This window comes from Sciurus carolinensis, chromosome 8 (assembly GCF_902686445.1).
Source record: "Sciurus carolinensis chromosome 8, mSciCar1.2, whole genome shotgun sequence".
Lineage (NCBI taxonomy): Eukaryota > Metazoa > Chordata > Mammalia > Rodentia > Sciuridae > Sciurus > Sciurus carolinensis.
Genome location: NC_062220.1, coordinates 63,626,487 through 63,649,452, shown reverse-complemented (window position 1 = coordinate 63,649,452; position 22,966 = coordinate 63,626,487). Strand labels below are relative to the sequence as shown.

General features: G+C 37.8%; 1 protein-coding gene across 3 annotated transcripts in view; it reads left to right on the top strand.

The window, feature by feature from the left end:
* The first annotated feature begins 3,616 nt into the window (after positions 1-3,616).
* The window catches only part of Ptpn12 (protein tyrosine phosphatase non-receptor type 12), a 119,325-nt gene continuing 99,975 nt past the window's right edge, over positions 3,617-22,966 (top strand). Inside the window, exon 1 of one of the 3 annotated variants that reach the window (XM_047560915.1) lies at positions 3,617-3,767. In XM_047560915.1, coding sequence (XP_047416871.1) covers positions 3,669-3,767 — 99 coding nt within the window. In that variant the 5' untranslated portion in view covers positions 3,617-3,668. Of the gene's footprint in view, positions 3,768-4,251; positions 4,268-22,966 lie in introns of those variants that run through there. The other 2 variants (XM_047560914.1, XM_047560912.1) reach the window with 2 other exon arrangements.

Here is a 22,966-nt window from a genome sequence, read left to right as displayed (position 1 = left end):
CTGACCTTGGGGTCTATTCCACATTAGCATACATAATTTTTAAAAATTTTTCTTAAGCAGCTTCACAGAATTTCATTGTATGTATGATTTCGTTTTTAATCTATGCCCTTTTGATAAGCAGTTACATTGTTTCCAGTCTTGCCATTACAGATAGGGCTATAATAAGCATACATATATACACTTACACACAGTTGTAAATTTTATCTATAGGATAAATTCCTATAGGGACAATTTGGTCAATGAATGCCTGACTTTTAATTTTTAAATTTTTTTTTTGTACCAGGGATTGAACCCAGGGGCACTTTACCACTGAGCCATATCCCCAACCCTTTTTTATATTTTATTTAGAGATAGGCTCTTGCTGAGTTGCCTAGAGTCTCAATAATTTGCAAAGGCTAGCTTTGAACTTGCAATCCTCCTGCCTCAGCCTCCTGAGCTGCTAGGTGACTTAAGTTTTCATAGAGATACTACCAAACTGCCTTCCAAAGTGCTGTGCCAGTTTCTCTTACTATGTATGAGAATGCCCATCTGCCCATACCATCAATAGTCCATGTTTTTGTCAACCTTTCGGCTCTCCTCCAATCTAATCTCCAATTAAAGACTGGTTAATGTCAGTCTTTATGACTGGGGATGGAACCCAGGGCCTCACATATTCTAGGCAAGTGCTCTTCCACTGAGTTACATCCCAGGCCTAATTTCAGTCTTTTAAAATTCAGCCTTCCTTGAGCCCTAAGTCAGTCACCTAGTTCGCTCAGTTCTTCTGAAGTGTCCCTTACCTCCATTTGCATCTCTTTCCATTCTCTCCATTTATCAATTCACAATTTATCCAAAATGTGCCAGGTTAATATTTTTCTGATTTTTACTTCTAGCCTCAGAAACCACTGTAAGCTCCCACTACCTACAGTATCAAGTTCAAATCCTTAACCAGGCATCCAACACTCAGGATAGTTTAGTCTACTATGAACACCTCATGCTCTGACAGCCTAGTCCATAATGTTCTGAGTTGATAAAGCACTCATTCTTGTATCACATATATGGCATTTATTTATTTATTTATTCAAAAATATTTTTTAAGTTATTGATGGACCTTTATTTTTATTTATTTATATGTGGTGCTGAGAATCAAAGCCAGTGTCTCACACATGCTAGGCAAGTGCTCTACCACTAAGCCACAACCCCAGCCCTTATGTGGCATTTATTAAGACATTTATTAAGATAAGAGTTTGTTCTGTCTCTTGAACTAAGCTATATGCTTCTTAGAAGAACCATACCTAAAACATTTTTCTATTTCTCACACACACAGTATAGCACCATATTTTGAGGTGCTTAAAAAAACATCTGTGGATTGAAATAAGACCTAGATATATTAAAAAGAAGAAAAAACTAGCTAGATACCAAGGAAAACACTGCTAAGCCTTTCCAAGAGTTGAAATCCTTGGAGTGCTTTACATTAATTTTCCCTAACCTATAGCAGATGCCAAAAGTAACTGCTGAGCATTCAAGAAATCCTAGAGTGTTGCAAGGAAGAAACAGAGCTTGCCAATAAGAGGAAAAGAAAGAAAAAAAAAAAAGAAAGAAAGAACTATAAAACACCAGCCAATGTGAGATTCAATATGTCAGTAATACTTTTCACCATACTGTCACTAGACTTTTAAACAATTTGTCCATATAGTCTTTATCAATCACTGTCTGGTTTTTATATTCTTTGGATATATCTGAAGTGGAGGTACTACTGTTCATCTACCTAATTCACTGCTTACAATCTGATTCTAAGCCCAGTTCTAAGAAAGGGCTCTCTATGAAGAGCTATACTAGTAGGGATCAAGTCCAGATTCTGATTTTTACTTACATCCAGTGAAAATGAGTCTCAGTATCAGTATCTAGTTAAAATAAAATACTGCAGACCTTTGTTTCCATAAAGTTTTTCTTAGAAATTGACCATTCTTCTAAGTGAATTGTTAAAATACAGAATTTTATCTCTTTACATGCATACGCATATAAATTTATAGGAAAAGATTCGGGAGGGAACATCTGGAAGTACATATTTCTGAGAATAGCAGTAGATTGGTATACATTAGTACATTACTTTAAATATTTTCCTTTTAAAATTTGTATCTTGCTACACATATCTATTTTCTTCACTTTTTTTCATCGAGTTCCACGGTGCACCTAAACATTCAGCTAGGAAAAGTGTTATACTATTGCTATTTCCTATTTTAACCAAATTTCCTGACCAGTTGCTCTATAAAAATAATGCTATTTGTGGGTATCCACGGATCAAATCTTCCATTTCTGTCACATTACCACAAATTTACATTCCTTACTGGGAGGCAGTATGATATTGTAGAGAAAGCAAAAAGGACTTTAATCTAGTTCTGGTTCTGCCAAGAATATGTTGGGGGGGGGGCGGGGAACTTGAGCAAATCACTTTAATTTTTAAAAGAATGAGTTAGATCAGCCTATTCTTTGGCAACAAGAATATTTACTTAGTCTATCCTGCGGAGGGAAAGCGCCCAATTCAGTTTCAAAGGTGTGCAAATCTCTAGACAGGAAGATAAATTCCCTTCAGTTCATCAAAAGCTAAGTCCCTAGCATACGCGTGGTACGTGAAGGACGCTCACTCGTAGGATTGAAGAGGATTTGTAAGGAGCAAGTCTTTTACCCAAGAAGCGTTTCGCTTCTCTTAGTCACAGCCGTCCCCCAAACTGTCGAAGCCTAATCGCTCCTTCACTCTCACCAGGCCATTGGTAAGACCAGCACCTACCTGCTGCGAGCGTGGAAGTGACGCTACTACAGTTCCCAGCGTGCCTTTTCCCACCACTGCCCACCCCTGCCCGCTGCGGGTCACGCCGGCAGGCCGGGACTTGTAGTCCCAGCACCTTGCTGGCGGTGAAGCTGAGGCACTCCGGGAATCTGCTCCTCCTAGCAGGCGGTGAGGCCAAGAGGTCCTACCCTGACAACTAAGGCTTCCCCTGCTGGGAGTTGCATGCCCTCCTCCAGGAGAACAAACTCATCCTAACACTCCTCTGACCTCCGAGCTGCCCGGCCGGGACACGCCCAGGAAGTGCAGTCGGGTGGCCCACCAGACAGCCCAAGTGTCTTCCAACCACTCGGAGACGACTGGGCGGGCTTGGAGGAGGAGTGGCCATGAGGCGAGCGAGCAGGGGTGGGCCGGCGCGGCGTAGCGCTTGGGGCGGGGCTGGTGCGCGGGGCCGCGCGTCTGGGTGGCGGCGGGGGCGCGCCCGTGGGGAGAGGCGGCTGCGGCTGCGGCTGCTAGCGGGGGGTGGGGGGGAGGAAGAACCGGGGAGGGGGGCAGGGCGAGCGGAGAGCCGTGTTCCTGAGGCGGCGGCGGCGTCTCGGAGGAGGAGGAGGAGGGCGGGGAAGGAGGATGGAGCAAGCTGGGGGTTGGGGTTGGCGCTAGCCGCAGCGGCTCGCCTCGTACTGTGGGAAAGCGGCTGCTGCTCCTGGAAGTTGTGGTGTCGGGAGCCGGGCGGGTGCCGCCGCAGCCGCCGCCTGGGCGGTGGGGAGGAGGAGGGAGCGGCAGGGTTGGCGGGGGTCGGGAGGGAGGGTCGGGTAGGGGGAGCGAGCTGGGGAAGACGGAGCGGGCTCTGCGGCGGGCGGGCGGGCGGCGGGGGGGGCAGCGACCGCAGCCTGGGGGACGCGGGAGGATGGAGCAAGTGGAAATCCTGAGGAAATTCATCCAGAGGGTCCAGGCCATGAAGAGTCCGGACCACAATGGGGAGGACAACTTCGCCCGGGACTTCATGGTGAGTGTCTCCGCTCGCTGTCGCCTCGTCGCGTCGGCACCGGAGCCCACTGCCGCCTCTCCGGGCCGGCCCGGGCTGCCAGCGCTTTGTGTGCGGCTGTGAGGAGCAGGGGGCGCGCACCCACCGGAGGGCCGGGTGGTCCCGGAGGCCGGCGGAGAGCAGCTCGCCTCCGCCCCTCAGCCTCTTTTCTCATCCTCCCGGGTTCGCGGCCCCCTCGGCGAGCGCCCGCGAGGCCGAGCTCGCACCCGGCACCGCCGCCCGCGACCACCTATTGTTTCTCGGGCCAGGAGCCGGAGGCTAGCGAGGTGCAGGCCAAGGGGGCTGGGGACTCGTCTTTCCACGCCTTCCCACTCGGCCTGCCCCTCCCGGGAGGTCCGAGGCAGGGTGTCTGACTGCGACCCGGAGGAGAGCGGGTTGCGACTGGCAGAGGAACGAGGGTGTTGAGGTTGGCATAGACTCGTGGGGTCCCTTTGCTCAAGCTGGCCTCCCAAGAGGGCAAGGTAGGACTCATGCTGTCTCTTGGTTCGCGATTATTTTCTCCAACATGTAGGAAAGGGTTGTCCGTAGAATCTCATGGTTTACCTAATTTCCATTCACCCCGTCTCTTCTGTTGAGATCCAGGTTTGAGATGGTCTGGGGGTCACTGTGACTTCAGGTTGAAGGGGGTCAGTGTGGGTGGGGGTTATCCTGAAGGAAGCTTACTTCGGACTCCCTGGGGGATATTGCCGAAGGCGGAGGGGATGTGACTATCACTTCCTATCCGGGGTGGGGGTGGGGAACTTGGGAACAATAGTCCTGGTGGGGCGGAGGCGACGGTACGGGCCGGAGCCCTGAACTGGGAGATAACCTTCCCGCCCCCCTCCCCGGGCGCCCCCCCTTTCCGCCCTGTGCTTGTGCAGACAGGCTTGAGAGGCGAGGGTTAAAAACCTTGTTCGTGAAATTGCTCTAGATACATCCCTGAGGGGGGTCAGATGCGAAGGCGTGGGACCCAAAGCCGACTTCCGACGTTACCCCCCGACCCCGCCCCTTTTATTTTTCTGCTGGACAATGTTCCCTCTAGGGTTGTTTCCCGGCTTAGGAGGCGGTGGTTGCGGCTGCTGCTCCTACGGATATTGCGCAAGATTGGGGCGTTGGAAACCCTGGAGGTCTGGGGAATGGAAAAGGAAGTGGGACTTTGGGAAGTGATTGCTCCTTAGCCTTGGCGGGCGTTGGGAATGGGAAATCAGCTAGGGAAAATTTTGCTTCTGAACAAGGTACACCTCCAAGAATAATCACATAACCGAAATTCGATTGTGAGAAGGATACACAGTTAATGTCTATAAAAATGAATAGGCACCAAACATTAGCCAGTGTGTTTCAAAGTGCAGTGGTTTCAATGTGTCGGTAAAATGGCTTTTTAGGACTGAAATACTTTTTCATCTTTTTAAAAGAATTCTATCTAGTAAATCTTTAGGTTTAAAATTGTTAACAACTGAAAAAAATAGATCCTTAGCCTTACAACCGTATTATAATAGTATTGTTGAGCTTTGTGATTCCCATCTCCCAGGCCAATCAGAGAGGATAGGAGTAGGGCTTGTTATGATCTTGTAAAAACTGAAAAGTGTAGATAAAAGTCTATTTTGAATATTTTCTCTTGATATTTAGCCAATATGTTTTTGAACAATTACTTCTTGATCTGAAAAGATTAAAGAGAGGACATTTTTCCCTTCCTACTGTGGAGAATTGATTGTGTAGTATCTTTTGAATGGTGTCATTTACAAGAATTGGATAGAGTCCCCTTTTCGCTATCTCTAGCAAAAATAAAATACATTGGAGTATTTAGAATCTTTAAAATCAATCTTTTTTTTAGTTCTATTTGGTTATGGAGGAGGAGGTGGTGTGGTTCCTGGCTGTTTCTTGGTTGCATGCCAGGCACTTTATTATGCCTGGGTATATATGGCCTGGAAGGAGCACTGTTTGATAATGTAGGCCATCTGGACAGGTGACCAGTCTCTGAACTCCTGAACAGGGCAAGTAGCCTTAAGGTTGGTTCATGCTCTGGGGATGAGTCAGGGATTCTTAGTGGAGATTTCATTTCTCAAGGACTAAATGACTTTTCTTCCATAATACTTTGGTGAGGTAGGTGATTCTACATTGGAGATTTGATGACTAAAGCTATTCTTTTATAGTGCCTGTTTTTTTTTTTTAATTTCCTGAGTTGATAAGTAATAACTATAATTAAGACTGCCTGTAGTTGGTGCTACTTTTCCCTTGAGTGGAAGACTGGAGAGGAACTGTGCACTGTCATGGAAAGAGAATAGAAGATCGGCTGATAGATTGTTATTCTTAAATTCTGATGTGGATTAAAAATGCATTTTAAAATCTTAACATTTTTAGAACAGAGCCTTAGAGATAGTTTCATTATAAAGTATTAGTCGTATTTCAAATTTGGAAATCCTACAGTAGTAATTACTAACAATAACAATCAGTAATGCCTTATACTTAGGGAAGTGGAATGAGCATTCAAACCTGTAGTCTGACTCCACAATGCTATTTCCATTATTCTGTAGTATCATCACCCAAATCCTATATTTGTTAGTTGTTTAATTTTTTATTTTTATGTTGCATCCTGCACCAGGGATAAAACCAAGGGCCTCTGAGCTACACCCGGGCCCTTTTTGTTTTAGTTTAAGGTATGGTCTTGCTAAATTGCCTAGTCTGTCCTGGAACTTGGAATCCTTCTGCCTCAGCCTCAGTAGCTGGGATTATAGGTGTGTGCCACTATACTCAGCATGTTAATGTTTTTAATGATACTGTGTAACCATAACTACAAGGCCCATTTTATATTCTTGTGTTTTTAAACTTAGAATTTGATAAGAATTTTTTATTTATTAAAACTGCTTTATAAAAATTTTAACTGTCTAAAATTAGTAGTTTAATAGTATGTATAATATTTCACAAAGTGACCATAATATAATGTAACCATTTCATTTTGCTTGAATGTTTAGGCCATTCTGTTTTCTGTTGTTATATATAATACTGTGATTGACATACATAAAGCTTCTGTATTTTTCATGATTATCTTATATCTTTCCAGTAGTGGAGGTACTAGGTAAAAGGGTATGAACATTTAATACATGTTTATAAATAACTTTTTGAAAAAGTTTCATTACTTCATACAACGTCAGAAATGTGAGTGTTCATATTATAATTACCTTGACCTTCATGACTGAAAAATGGTATCTTGTTTTAATTTGTATTTCTTGATTCCTATTGAGGATAGGAATTTTTCTCCCTGTTGTTAAATATTCTATGAGTTAGTCGTCTGTTCTTCGCCTTGGCCTGTTGCATCCCCATCCTCTAAAAGAGGAAAAAACTTAAGGTACTGTGATTGTGTAAATTATGGCATTTGGATTATTACTTACATGTTGGAAACAGGCTAATTTTGCTAATAAACAAATTGGCAAATAAACAGCTAATTTGTGACAGTTGTAGAACTTGAACTTTACTATTTCAACTTTTAGTCTTTTCAAGATGGCAGGCTGTAATCATGACAAGTCTGTGTATAAAGTAGGATGATATTCATTCATGTTTGACAGCTAGGTTTTACTCCATACAGAACTCTGAAGTGGTCTGAGGGAAAGGTGTTCCTCAACCATACTCTGAGAACCAGTGAACCAGCCCAGGGCTAAAGGTGGTGTTGGAACAGTTATATAGTGGTGGTGTTGTGAAGGATCTTGTACCATGTTTAGTTTTTCTGTAGACTCATAATGGTAATTGTAGACAGTTCTGCACTGTGATTCTTAGAGTTATAGGGAGAGTGAAATGGTATTAAGAAAGCACGTGTGCTGGCCCAGCACTCTTACGGTGTTACCCCACTCCATCTTCTCCCAACCCATCTTCTCATTCTGTTTTTTGGGATTACTGTAAAACAATGTGTATCATCCAAATAGGTTCTGGTAGAAAAGTTGAGAAATCACTATTCTGGGTCTCTGGAAAGCCACTCAATATTTTAATAAAGATGGCAGTCATTCGACAGATTTGTGTTTTACAAAGTTGATTTTGATGGCAGTATGAAGTATGGCATTTTAGAAGCTGTTGAAATGTAAGAAGTGAGACATGAGGGCCTGAGCTGAACTAAGTCAGGGAGACAAGAGTATACAGTGGATTTAATAAGAACGAAGTCTCAAATGATTGATTGGATGTGAATAGTAAAGAATAAAGAAGTATAGTAGTAAGACTAGCATTTCTAGCTTGGTATACTACTCAAGAATAGTAGTAGAATAAAGGAGTAAGGAAGAAGAAACAGGTAGAAGGAATGAAATAAGATTGTAGGAGAAAATTTCAAGGGAGAAGAGGTTGAATTTTAGTTTTGGACATATTAAAATGGAGGTGTGTTGTCGTCTCCCCCGCCCCCAGTGCAGTGTTGCAGGCCTGAAATCCCAGCAGTTCTGGTGACTGAGGTAGGAGGACCACAAGTTTAAAGCCAACCTCAGCAACTTAGTGAGACCCTGTCTTAAAATTTGAAAAAAAAAAAAAAAAAAAAATTTTTTAAAGGGGGCTGGGGATGTGGCTCAATGGTAAAGTGCCCTGGGTTCAATCCCCTGAACCAAAAAAAAAAAGGTGCCTACAAGACATTCAATAGAATATGGAGCCCAGTGTTGCTGATTGGAGTTAAAAGATTTAGGTATCCTCATATATGTATATAGGACCATAGTCAAGCATCAGAGTGAATGAGGGTATTCTGACAAAAACAGTGATGGGCTTTAAAAAAAAGCAGCCAAAAAGTGGCACTGTGATTGTTTCTAAGAAGGTATAGCCAAATATAATGAAGCAGAACCAGAGATATCAGAAAAACCTGGGAAAGATTAAAGAAAGGAGTTATTACCAGAGTCAAATAATGCTAGTTGAGACGTCCCCACTCTTTTGACAAGTGGGATTATTTGTCCTAGAAAAAGCAGTTTGGGATTAGTTACAGGAAGAAGCCAGATTGTAGTGGCTTGAGAAGAAAATAGATGAAATTTAAGTGTAGTTTCCTTCCATTTATTTTAATATTCTGAAGGTAGATAGTAGAAGTGAAAGAAGGCACAGGTTTCAGGACAGTTCCCCTCTTACTCCCTGCCATTTTACAAAAATGACAAATAATTATTTTTCATATTTATTTCTTACTTGTGTGCATATTTTCTTTTGTGAAGTGGTTGCTTAAATATAATTTTAAAAGATAATCAAGAACCTTGTCTTGTGATTAAGCATAATCTCTGAAAGTTTTGATTCAGTGTTTGGATAGGAAATGCTAGAAATCAAAAAGGGAAGGAAGACTGAAAACCTAGAAAGATCTTATGCTGCAGAGACTAGATAAGTCCAAAAATTGTCATTGTTTATTCAGTATTGTGGCTTGTAAGGTTTTGTTGCTTTAAGTTAATGACAGCTTTATTGAGATATAATTTACCTGCCATAAATTTCATTCAAAGTATACATTTCACTAGTTTTTAGTATAGTCACAGAGTTGTACAATCATCACCACACTCAATTTTGGAATATTTTCATCACCCAAAAAGAAACCCCCATAAGCAGTAGTACTCACTCTACTCCCTCCAGCCATAGGCAACCACTAATACATCTGTCTCCATAGATTTAACTGATCTGAACATTTCATGTAAATGAAGTCATGTGATATTTGGTGTTTTGTAACAGATTCTACTTAATATAATGTTTTCAAGGTTAATTCATGTTGTAGTGTGGATCAATGGTATGTTATTCCTTTTATGGTTGAATTAGAATCTGTTGTATGGATACCACATTTTGTTTATCCATTTGTTTATGGGTAATTTAATTGTTTTCATGGCCTTTATGAGTAATGCTACATTTGCATGCAAGTTTTTGCGTGCACTGATGGTTTCTTTTTATTTTTGAGATACTGGAATTGAACCCACAGTCTTGCACATGCTGGGCATGTGCTCTACCACTGACCTACACTCCCAGCCCTTTTTTAAATTTAATTTTGGGACAGGGCCTCCCTAATTGCCTAGTGGCCTCAAACTTGTGATCCTCCTGCCTCAGCTTTCTGAGTTACTGGGATTACAGGCAGGTGCCACCACTGGTTGTACCTGTTTTAATTCTCTTAGGTTCATATCTGGGAAAAGAATTTCTGGGTCATATGATAACACTACATTTGACATTTTGAGAACTGCCAGACAGTTTTCCAAGATACCACACGTTTATATTCCAATTTTTCTACATCTGTCTTTTTGGTTATAGGTATCTTGTGGAAGTAAAATGCCTGTGGTTGGTTTATAGGTTTTTGTGTATCCAACTTGTCTTTCAAAGATATTTTGTATTTCAAAGATATTTTTTAGTCCCTGTATATATATCTTAGTGCTTTCCCAGTGCCACTTGTTTAGCTATGGGTTTTTTTTTGTTTTTTTTTTTGGGGGGGGGAGTCCATTCTTTGATGAGTGTTTAACCAGACATATTTATATTTTAACTAACTTTAAAAGTGAAATCTTAAGTACTGTCCAGGCATGACTTACTGAGATGCACATTAAAAATTTATTTCATGTTAATTCTCCAGAATGTTTTCTGTATTTACTTTTAGAATATTGTTACCTTTTTTTTTTTTTTTTCCAGTATTTGACAATTTAATTTGGAAAAGGTTTTGAAAGGATGAAACTAAAATCAAAACATTAATATTTAGGTTTAAAATTTTTCTTTTATAAATTAAACGTGTATGTGTTTCTATAGCACTCATTTCATTAGACTCATAAACATTTACATTTCTATTTTATCCAGACTGGAAAGCCTCAAGGCTAGAGACTGGGACTTAATTATCTCTGTATCCCCATTCCTTAATATAGTGCCTCCCTGGCATTTAATAGGTACTAATGTCCATTGCATGAGCAAAAATTGAAGGTGAGCTTAATAGTATTAGACATATTTATTTGTCAGGTGAATTCTTCAAATGTTCCAGGGACTTGTCTCCTAGACCGTCATGAGAACTGCTTCTTCCCACTCCTACACACAGGTGTGCTTATACAACTGTAGTTGTATTTCCTGTGTCCACTGGGAAAAAAAATACAAGATAAGGAGCTAGACTGAACTTAGACCTTTTAACTAAGCATTATTTTATTAACTGCAATTTCTTCTGCATAAATTTGTAATAATATTCTGTTTATCTGTCTCTGGACACCTCTTGGTGTGCATAGGGATTCATTAGAGTCCTCTGAAGGTAACCTCTCTACTGGTGCCCTGACAATCATACTTGGAGAACATTTTCTAAGAATATTAATTTTAATAAAATGTGTAATTTTAAACTTTTGGTTTTGGATTTAATAAAATCTAGATATTGTGTTACTATCATCTCTTAAAAAACAGTGAACATATAGGTATTTGGGAGTGATTATAAGCAATAACTGTTGTTCTGTCCTTGCCTCTAGCTTCTTACCTTATCCAATCCATTCCACATGTTGTGTGCTTTCCCAAAATACAGCTTGTTGACATCTGTAGGCTTTTGGAAACCAACTACTAAAATCAGATGTGTGTTCAGTCTCCATCTTTTTAGTTGTATGATTTCTTTAATGCATGTATAAAGGACTACATTGGAAACATTTTTTTAATCAATAAATATTGGTTAAAAAATACTCATGGTTCCATTTGCTGAACATTGAAATTATTGGAATTATTAAGTACTTAAACCAGTTCAAAATATTGAATCCAACCTCTGCTGTTTTTCAAACTTTATTTATGTTCTTTCTTCCCATTTTTAATTCCCCAATTTGTACTTTGTCCCCTCCCCTCAATTTTACAATTCTGGCCCTGGTTGAGAAACCAGTAGGATGAAGTCTATGCTATTTATCTTGGCATTCCAGAGCTGCCTGAATGTATTTTCACATTACATTTCCAGTGTATACCTATACTATGCAGTAAGTATCCTCTCTTCCCCCTGAAATAATATCCTTGAATATACCCACTAAATGAATGAAATCTTGCTTCTCTGTATTTGTACCATTGAACATCTATTTTCCTTTTAAAAAGAATGCTTTCCTTTATTTATAGACTAGTACTTTGAAGTTCAGAAAACTAAAAATTTAGAATGTCGTTACTGTGCTTACCTAAAACTCAGAAACAAAAATGTAATATTTTCTGGGATAAATATTTTAGACCAGTTTGTTTATTTTTTTATTTTTATTTGTTTATTTATTTATTTATTTTTAACTGGGGCTTGAACCCAGGGGTACTTTACCACTGAGCTACATCCCTAACCATTATTTTTTTATTTTGAGACAGTTGCCAAGTTGCTGAGGCTGGTCTTGAACTTGTGATCCTCTTGCCTCAGCCTCCTGGCTGGCTGGGATTACAGGCATGTGCCACCACACCCAGCTAATTCAGTTTATTTTAAAGCACTTCTCCATGATAAAACTTTAATTCTACAGGAAAAAAGACTTTCATTAGATTTAAGTTGAAAACTTAACAGAAGTCAGTCAGGGGATATGCAGTTGTTTTATACCACTAGTGTCTTTGAAAAAGAGAACTCTTTTCCTGGTACTTCATATTCTTACACTATTTAAATATTTTAAGATTATGCAATCAAATGCTGACAGTTGTCTATTTCCCTCAAATCACACAAAAATCTTCTTTCCATTTGTATAATATAGTGTATGTGGCTGGCTTATGGCAGAGAAAAGAAACAGAACAGTAGTTACTACTTCAAAGTTTTTCCTGGGGACTGTGGAATGTGGATCTTGTTACTCTTGTTACTTGAAACTTTGGGATGTATATTAATGTCTGTATTTCCTGTGGTAACTTTTTCAGACTGCTTTTATTTTTTAATGTTTTTATTGGTGCATTATAATTATAATAGTATAATTCATTGTGACATATTCATACAACAATGTTTGCTCAATTTATTCCCTTGTAATTCCCCTTTTCCTCCACTCTTCTCTCCCTTTGGTCCCCTTCCTCTACTGGTTTCTCTTTTTTGATTTTAATTAGTACATTGTGATTACATAAAAATGGGACTTACTGTAATATATTTGTACATGCACATAGCATAATATGGTCGAATTGCCCAGTATCTCCCCTTTCCCTTCTCCCTTTTGTTTAGTCCTCTTCCTTTGTTCCTCTGTTTTCCCTTCTATTATTGTGAAATCCCTTTTTCTCTCTCTAGCTTATGTATATGAGAGAAAGCATTTGACCCTTGACTTTCTGAGTCTAGCTTGTTCACTTAACTGTTCTCCAGTTTTATCCATTTACTAGCAAAATACTTAATTTCTTTCTTTATGACTGAGTAGAACTACATTGTGTACAAATATCACATTTTCTTTAACCATTCATTTGTTGACAGACATCTAAACTGGTTTCATAACTTGGCTATTGTGACTTCTGCTGTAAACATGGTTGTGTAGGTATTGCTATAGTAATGCTGATTTTAGTTCTTTTGGATAAATGCCAAGTAGAAGAATAGCTGGATCATATGGTGGCTCCATTCCTAGTCTTTTGAGTAAACTTTATACTGATTTCCATAGTCTTTTAAACTAATTTGCAGTTTCATCAACAATGTGTCAGTTTTCCTTTTTCCCACATCCTTTCCATCATTTATTATTGTTTGTATTCTTGATGATTGCCATTTTAACTGGAGTGAGATGAAATTTCAGTGTAATTTTGATTTGCATTTTCTTGGTTGCTAAGGATGTTGAATGTTTTTTCATTTTATTTGTTGGTCATTTTTATTTCTTTTGAGAAATGTTTTTGGTTCATTTGCTCATTTACTGATTGGGTTATTTATTTTTTGGTAAGTTTTTGAGTTCTTGGATGTCAATCCTCTATTGGAAGAGTAAATGGCAAAGATTTTCTCTCCTTCTGTAGGCTCTCTCTTTACATTCTTGTTTCCTTTGCTGTGCAAGTTTTTAAATTTGATAACATCTCACTGATTCTTGGCTTTATTTCTTTAGGAATTTTATTAAGGAAGTTGATGCCTGTGCCTGTATGTCACAGTGTTGATTCTTCATTTTTTCCTAGAAGCTGCGGTTTCTGGTCTAATTCCTAGGTCTTGATTTACTTTAAGTTGACTTTTGTGCAGGATGAGAGAGAGGAATCTGGTTTCATTCTTGTATGTATGGATATCCAGTTTTCCTGGCATCATTTATTTAAAAAAAATCTATCTTGTGTGTTTTTGGCACCTTTGTCAGATGACTGTGGTTTTTTTCTCTGTATCTTCTATTTCATTGATAAATATGTCTGTTATTATGCCAGTATTATGCGATTTTTATAACTATATCTGTGGTAGTATATTTTGAAATTAGGTATTATTTTGGGACATCCCCCCTCTTCTACTTCTGTTAAGAATATCATTGGTATTTTGATGGGAACTGCATTGAATCTATATCATTTTTGGTAATATGGCCATTTTAACAGTATTAATTCTGTGTAGCCAGGACCATGGGAGTTCTATTTTTCTAATATCTTCTTCAATTTCTTTTTTCAGTGTGTATAATTTTCATTGTAGAGGTCTTTCGCATCCAAATAATTGTCATCCAAGATTGTTATATCCAGCAAAGCTGTATTAAAGAAGAAATAAAAATCTTCAAAAATAAGAATAAATCAAAAGAAATCATTATTACTAAGCCAGTACTGAAACTGGTCTGTGTGAGCTGCAGGTCTCTGTAGCCAAGAAAGCCTATTTTAATGTTAGCAGCTTATCAAGGCAGGGAATGCCTGCCAGTGTCAGCTCTAAGGATCACAGGCGGCAAAGGGGGACTCTTCTCCACTACTATTGAGTGGTGTATTGCAACTCTTAATGTCAGGCTATGCCCTCCAGTGTTGTAGCAGACCCCAGAAACTCACTGCCAATTTCTTCTTTCTAAGTTCCTATCTCACAGATTTGAAGAATGGAATCCAAAGACAAAGGAAAGTGAGTGTATAATTCAAGTGGGGAAAAAAAGAGACAGTTCTTACAAGGCAAGAGAGGACCCAAAAGCAGGTTGCTGCTTGAGTGTGCTAATCTAGGGGTTTCTATAGCTCTTGGGTCAACATTATTGGTCCAAATATGCATTAATCAGGTTTTGGAAAAATATCAATTCTATTGGTTAGCCCTGTAATCCCATTCATGTCTGTCCCACTTCCCTTTTCTAGCCATTCTTCTGGAAGCAGGAAGTTGAAGTTGGCAGATTGTGGATGCTTGGGGGATGGGGGCTGTGGCATGGGTGTTGTCACCAGGCCTAACCAACAAATGAGACAGGTCAATATACTTTGGCACCCCGCAGTCCTGCTCTGGCCTAGGGGGGGCCTGTGTGACTATGCCGGTGCTCACCACCTGTACTCTAGCTCTTGGCAGCTGCTCCACAGCTCCCTGACAAGGACTTGGCTTCAGTATCACAGAAAATATGTAGTCTGCTTTTAAAAAACTATTTAACAACATTTGAATAACTACCCTGGTAGGCCATGAAGAAAGTCAAAATTTTGTTAATTTTGTTCCTTTCGTCGGTGGTCTACCATTCATACAGAAGATATTTATTGAGGTTTATGCTGTATTAGAATTGGAGATTGAAAGTATGGCATTTAGGAAGGTCCTAACTGAATAGACATGTTGAGAAGCAGTTAGGAGTTTTTCTAGGAGCAGTGGGTGATCTTTCAGGGGATCTGTGAACCCTTTCATATTACATAATTTTGTTTATAAGCCCATTTTGAAGGGAAGAAGTTCTTAGCCCTTAACTTCATAAGGGCTTGGGTCCCAAAAATCTTAGAACCTCTAGACTGGTGGAAAGATCACAAGTTTAGGAGCTATACAGGCATTAATTTCTTTCCTGACCTGTCTGTAGTCAGGAGCAAGTTGCCTAGAGAAATTGAGGATATAATACCTATCTAGAAAGACCAAGATAATGTCTGAATATACATAAAGATATATAATACACACAGACACACACACACACTATATATATATATATATATATATATATATATATATATATATATGCGCATCTATGTATGTTGTATGTATGTATTGGGGATTTAGCCCTGATTGAGTTACACTGCCAGCCCTTTTTATTTCATTTTGAGACAGTCTCTAACTTGCAATCCTTCTGTCTCATGCCAGGCAAGCGCTCTACCACTGAGCCATAACCCCAGCCCCCATTAATAATATTTGAATGCTCAGCACCACATAAAAATAAGCAAATAAATAGTTGTGTTCATCTACAACTAAAAAAATTTTAAATATTATTAATGTTAAAATGAAGACATTGTGAGCTTTCTTGAATAAATAGTTACGTGGGAATTGGCTAGTTCCACTTTGTTGGCCTTTTCATTCCTTTAACCCACTATAAGCCAATTTCTAGCTCTAGCATTTTGCTGAAATTGCATTTGCTGTGCTTACCTTGTACCTCCTGGACATATCCAGTAAACACTTTTATTTGTTTTGTTTTGTTTTTTGTGGGGGGCACTGTGGATTGAACCCAGGGGTGCTTAGCCACTGAGCAACATCCCCAGCCCTTTTTATTTTTTATTTTGAGACAGGCTCTTACTAAGTTGCTTAGGGCCTCACTGAATTGCTGAGGCTGGCTTTGGACTTCCAATCCTCCTACCTTAGCCTCCCAGATGGCTGGGATTATAGGTATGCACCACCATGCCCAGCTCCAGTGGACACTTTTAGTACTTATTTTTCTTGATCCCTCTTCAGTATTCAGTGCTGTTGACCATCTTCATTTTTAAGGCCCTTTCTTCCCTTCATGTTGAAGCATCACTTAAATCTGTTTTTTCTCCTGTTACAGTCTCTTTCTATTTTGCTCAGATGCAGCATTATTTCATATTTTTCATGCTCTTAGATTCTAAAGGAAATATAATGTAATACTTTGAATATTTAGAAATAATGAAGAATCTGACTAATCTGGTAAAACTGACTGTAGTGATGTGGATTATCCTAATGCTCCTTAGGATTTTTTAAGAATAATATTAATATTTTCTCATAGCCTTCATAGCCTATTCTTATGATGAATGGTGGATTATTTTAAAAGTAATTTTGGAAAATGGAACTTAATCTAAACTAGAAGTACAGGGTAAATATTTAAGCAATACAGCTAATTTTCTGTCATTTCTTTGTTATATACCGGTTTTTGTACTGTTTACAAGTTTTGACACTTACTATTTCCAAAATGACCTCACTGTTTTTTTTTTTTCTTCTGGCTGTTAAATAAGGCTTAGGAATTTTTATTTTAAAATAGAATTAATTTAACTAGATCTCTGTATTGTCTCTTTTTGTCTTTGAAATGTATGTTGGAGATAGACGAAGGGAAAGTAATCTTTTGATGCAAGTGGGCAGGAATATTAATTATATGGGATTAAGGAAGGAATGCATACATGGGTGGGGAAGTAACATCTTTATGTTATGTTTGATTTTAGCAATTGGAAGGTCCAGCATAGTGGACATTCTAGTGGCATGGATTAAAACAATCCTATCTGGGTTAGATACATCCAGGACTTAACTGTGTAATTTTGAGTGATTTAAACCACTCTCAATCTTAGTTCTTTATTCATAAAGGAAATATTTTATAGTGTTAGACTTGCCGATAATATAAAAATAAAGACCATGGTGTTGAAACAGATTTTAGGAGAATCAGGAAGGAAGAATGAGAGTATTGAGTGAAAAGTAAATGCAAGACAACCATTTGCTCTCTTTCTCTTTGGACCTTTTTGGTGAGAGACAAAAATAATGTGTATAGTATATTAATCTGAAGATGCCATTGATGGTAGGTATACCCAAGCAAATCAACTTAGTATTATTTCAAGGATTTTTACATTAACCCTGTTTAAAAAATTCATTGTACTTAATAATTTAGAATACAATTCATAGACCAAAAGCTTTATCTATAAATTCTTACCTTAACTACTGGCAGTGTGCTTGTATTTTGTGCTCTTTCATTTTTTTAAAAAAATGTTTATTGTAACATGCTAAATTGATTGATATCCCTTTATGGATCACACAGTTTGAAAACATTGCTTTAGATTACCATGTTGCTCTAATAACAGTGAGAAGACTCAACTGGCATTATTAGAAGAGAGAGGGTAGCAGAATGTTTTATAAAAATTTTTTTGAGAAACTTTGTTTAATATGTGATTAAAGTGGTAATGACTTAGTTTAGGTTAGCAACATAGCATCTTCAGTTCATTATGGTATCTGCAAAGATCTTTTTATGTCATTTTAAATGATTTTCCAAGTGATGGTTTCTTATTAGGTTAGAGGTAAATGATGTAATGTTCATGATACGGTGAAGTTTATATATATATAGCAGTCAATGAACCTTTATTTTATTTATTTATTTAATGTGGTGCTGAGAATTGAACCCAGTGCCTCACACATGCCAGGAAAGCACTCTACCATTGAGCTACAACCCCAGCCCTCACGATGTGGTGTTAAGTGGAAATGTGATATAAACACAAATATATGATAATAGTAAATGGCAGTGCTTTAGGTAGCTGTTTATTACTGTGGCACAAACAACTCCCAAACTTAGTATACCTTAAAGTCACAGAGATTTATCTTTTCTCATGATTCTATGGATTAACTTGGGTGAGGATTTTTTTTGTTTGTTTGTCTGTTTTGTTTTGTTTTGGTTTTTGCTGGTTGTTTTTGCTGGTTTTGTGCAGGCTCACACATGCTGCTGCACTCAGCTGGAGGCTCAGCCTAAGCTTGAGTGTTCTATGATGACATCAGTCACGCCTGGGACTTTCACTGAAATGGCTAGGAACTCTGGTCCTGTCTGCACTTGTTCTTTCATACAGGCAATTTCACAGTGTGGTGGTCTTAGAGATTCAAGAATTGAAAGACCTCTTTTGAGGCCTCAATTCTGTAACTCAGCATAGTGTCATTTCTTCAGCATTCTACCAGACTAAGCAAGTCACAGATTTGAGAACTTCTAGCTCTTTCAGTTTGTAACTGTATATATTCTGTATTTGTTTACTTATAGTACATCCCCTCTCTCACACAGTTGGTCCCTTGAATAGATAATTTATGAAATACTAGAAGTGAACTTAAGTATCTTTTGGTGTGATGATTAGCTTTTGATGTTAGACTGTGGATAATCATTTATTTATTTATTGCATTTTCCTATTTTCAATAATGGACATGCTTTGTTTTAATAATTGGGAAGAAATTTTCAGTGAACCTTTCATAAAGGGGAGAAGAAAAGTAAAAGTGCCTGGCTAAGAGTAGTAAAGTAGTGTATTACCCTATATCTTGTTCTATAGTATATTGTTTCAAACACCTGAAAACATTTGTAAATTGTGTTTCCTAATTTAATAAATTAAATTATATTTTCTTTAAATCAAAATTTTCAATATTCTCAACTATTTCACTATAATAGGCCAAATATTTTTTATCATTGTTTTTCAAATATGGCATCTAGAAACTTGCACATAGTCCTGATTGAGATCTTATTTCTGAAGAGTACAGTGAATCTTCTGATATTTTTATAAATGATATTTTCACTTTTGACCCACAACATTTGTTGCACTTAGTATCTCTAGATCTTTTCTGAACTTGTATATAAGGTTATATTCCATACTGTTTCCGATTTAAGTTTTTAACTTAATGCAAATTTTTATCTTATAACATTTGAGTTTTGACATCCAACATTAATTAGCAACCAACCCTGTACTATTGATTTTAATTTACAAATGAGAAAATTCATACTGAAAGAGGTACTATAAGGTAGAGAAGTTGGGCTTGATCCTGAAACCCATACTCTTCTACTCTTTCCTATTTCTAAAATTACTGTTAGCTTCAGAAGGCAGAATGGGTTAATGATTAGAAGAAGCAAGCAGGGTTATGATTCACTGTAAAGAAGAACTTGCTGTGAAGAGAGAAAAAAGAAAGAAAGCACACATTTATTGAACAAATAATATGTAGGTGTTTGACATACTTAAACCACTTTTCCCTTTCTCTTTTTTTTTGGGGGGGGGTACTAGGAATTGAACCCAGAGACGCTACACTGAGCCACATCCCCAGCCCTTTTTTATATCTTATTTAGAGACGGGGTCTTTCTGAGTTGTTTAGGGCCTTGCTAAGTTGTTGAGACTGGCTTTGAACTCATGATCCTCCTGCTTCAGCCTCCCCAGTCACTGGAATTACAGGCAGGTGTGATGGACTCCCTTTCTCTTTGATCTCCACATTTTTTAAAATCTGAAAGCCCAAGAAAATTAAAAAATAAAAATAAAGGTAGGGAGAATAAATATGTGGCAGAGCCAAAACCTTGCAGAACCCAGACCTTCTGACTGGTTCCCACACTCTGGCATCTGTATGGAAGGTTTTTATCTTTTTGTTTTTTTCAGTGCTAGGAATTGAACCCAGGGTCTCTTGCATGCCAGGCAAACACTCTACCACTGAGCCACATCCCCAGTCATTTTATATGGAAAATACAAGTAATACATAGAAAATCATGTTTAATTTGGGAAAGATAACATGTTGAATGTAGTATATGTAATTTGATCTGCATAGGATGTTTAAAAAATTTTAAAGGTCCTCCTACATTATTACTTTCAAGTACTGACTTGCTTAAAATAATAGATTCATTCCAAATTCATAATTTTTGCCTCCTGCCCATTAGAGAGTGATAAATTCAGAATGTCAACTCTATTCTTCTACCTCTCGCCTTTGAAATTAGTTTCTTTCCAAGCTTTCTTCTGCTTTTTGTTTTTGTTGATCACTAGTACTACTGCCAGAGAAGGTAGGTCATTGAGAGTTGTTATGAACCCTTATGTTTTAATTAAGAGAATCTCAGAGCTACAAGGAGTCTAGGGAATAATATATCGCAAGTCATAAAACAACCTTGACATTCCCTACAACTGCTTCCTCATAAACAGCTAGAGTAGTTCCCGTAAGCTTTGTAACAACCTACACAAGATAAATCTAATGGCCCTTCTATAATATCTTGCCCACTTTTTGTGTCTTAAAGGGAATTAATTAAGGTAGCAAAGGAAATGAAATTAAAATGAAAAGTCTTAGAAATATTTATTAATGCATTTCAAAATAATAATTAACCAATTCTATGTAGAAATATTTTTTTCAGATGAAGACATTTTGTTTTTATTGGTGCATTATAATTATACATAATAGTGGGATTTCAGTGTTACATATTCATACATGAACTCAATATAATTTGGTCAGTGTCTTTTGCCAGTATCTCCCTCATGTTCCTTTCCTGTACTGTACTGGTCTCCTTTCTATTTTCATGGGATCTTTCTACATCCCCACCCCCTTTTTTTCCCGCTAGCCTCCACTTATGAGAGAAAACATAAGACCTTTGACTTTCTGAATTTGGCTTATTTTGCTTAATACAGTGGTCTCAAGTTCCATCCATTTTCTTGCAGATGACATACTTTAATTTTTTCTTATGACTGAATAAAACTTCATTATGTATACATAAAACATTTAAATAATATCGTTGTAAAGGATAACCTTTCTAAAACAAATTTAATGAGAAGAATGGCATAGTTTTATAGTCTGACTTAATGTCCATCATCACAGAAGAGACCTGGATTCTCATCTGCTTTATCAGTCTGTTGTCTTATCTCATGTCGGCCGATATAAATGAGAAAAAAAAAAAATACACCTTTACACAGGTATTTAGTTGGAAAATACAGGAGTATTTTATTAGTCTTTTCAGATTGTAAATAATATTCTTTGATGTATATCAAAATGCTACAAATTATAGTTTCTTAAAGATTTGTTGCAGTGTGGAATCTGAGATAATACCAGTTGATATTTTTGTTTTACTTTACTTTAAAAACATTGGTTTGCCTCACATTTTGAATGGTTATTTTTTTTTTTACCTGTGCATAATTTTGAAATGTTAAGTGGAAATCTGATATAAACCCAAATAATATAATTGGAAAAATACTGGTTCATTGAGTTCACTGCAAACTTACAAAGTGTTGGCACATTTTATTTATAATATCAAATAATCATATATGTTAATATTATCACCCATATCACTGAAAAGTCTTTAAATAACTGGCACACTATTAAGTTCATGGTGGTGAATTCAAGTTTTTCTTAACATTCTGATATTTGCTTGAAAGTGCTGATAGTGTAAGCTGTTTCGCTTGTTAATGTTCAAGAAAATGTCTTGGGCTGGAAATATAACTCAGTGGTACATGCATCGCATGCATAAGGACTGGGTTTGATTCCTAGCACCACTTTAAAAAAGGATAATAAAATGTCTGTCAAATACCAAGTTGGGGTATAAAAATTACACTTCATGGGGGAAATGTGGCTAGTTCAACTTTGTAATTGCACAAGAGCTTCTTTTCCTAGATATAACCATTATTCTTTGGTATGCAGCTGAAGTATTCTATGTGTCCTCATTTTGTTACGTAGATTATTAGAAAGACTATACTAAAGGATCAAGAAAAATTGTCGTTTTTACTGCTTCATCAAAGATATTAAGAGAAGCTGCCCTTCCAAGGGAATGGTGATGAAGAATAGTGATGACTAGTTAAAATTCCGTGTCCCTTCCTTGATTTCTGCTAAGTTACCAGAAGTTTTATCCATCATTGCTTTTATACCATTAGTGTAAATGTCAAAAGTGAAAGAGGCAAATGATGTCTCAGTATTTTTATGGAAATGGTTCTGAATTTGCAAACTGGTAAGGACCTCCAGGGGTCTGCTGACATACTACTTTGAGAACAGCTGGTCTAGAGGTAAGGGATCAGCAAACTTTTTCATAAAGATATCTAGATTATAAATATTGTAGGCTTTGTAAGCCATTCAGTCTTTTTGAAACCACTCAACACTGTTGTTCTAGCACAACTGTAGATAACATATAAGCAAATAGATGTGACTGCATTCACATAAAGCTTTATTTACAGAAGCAGATGATCAGTGGACCATAATTTGTCCAAGTATAAGGTACATGCAAAAGGTGGCAAAAATATATCATGGGTGAGGATTGGGAACAGAGTATAAGAGATCTCATATTTATTGTACTTGAGAGTTTTCTCTGTTCTCCATGCTAGTGATCTCCACACTTTTCTCAGTAAAAAGTTTTTAGCAAGCACCTTCTCTCTCTTTATATATATATATACAGATTAATTTAAAAATCATACTCTTGTACTACTATACGAGAATTAGTTATTATTGAATATATACCATATTGTGGTGGTCAGCTAGGCAACTTTTATGATTTTGGCCAGGTTCATTACATTTCCAGGGACCAGCTGGCTGTCAGCACATC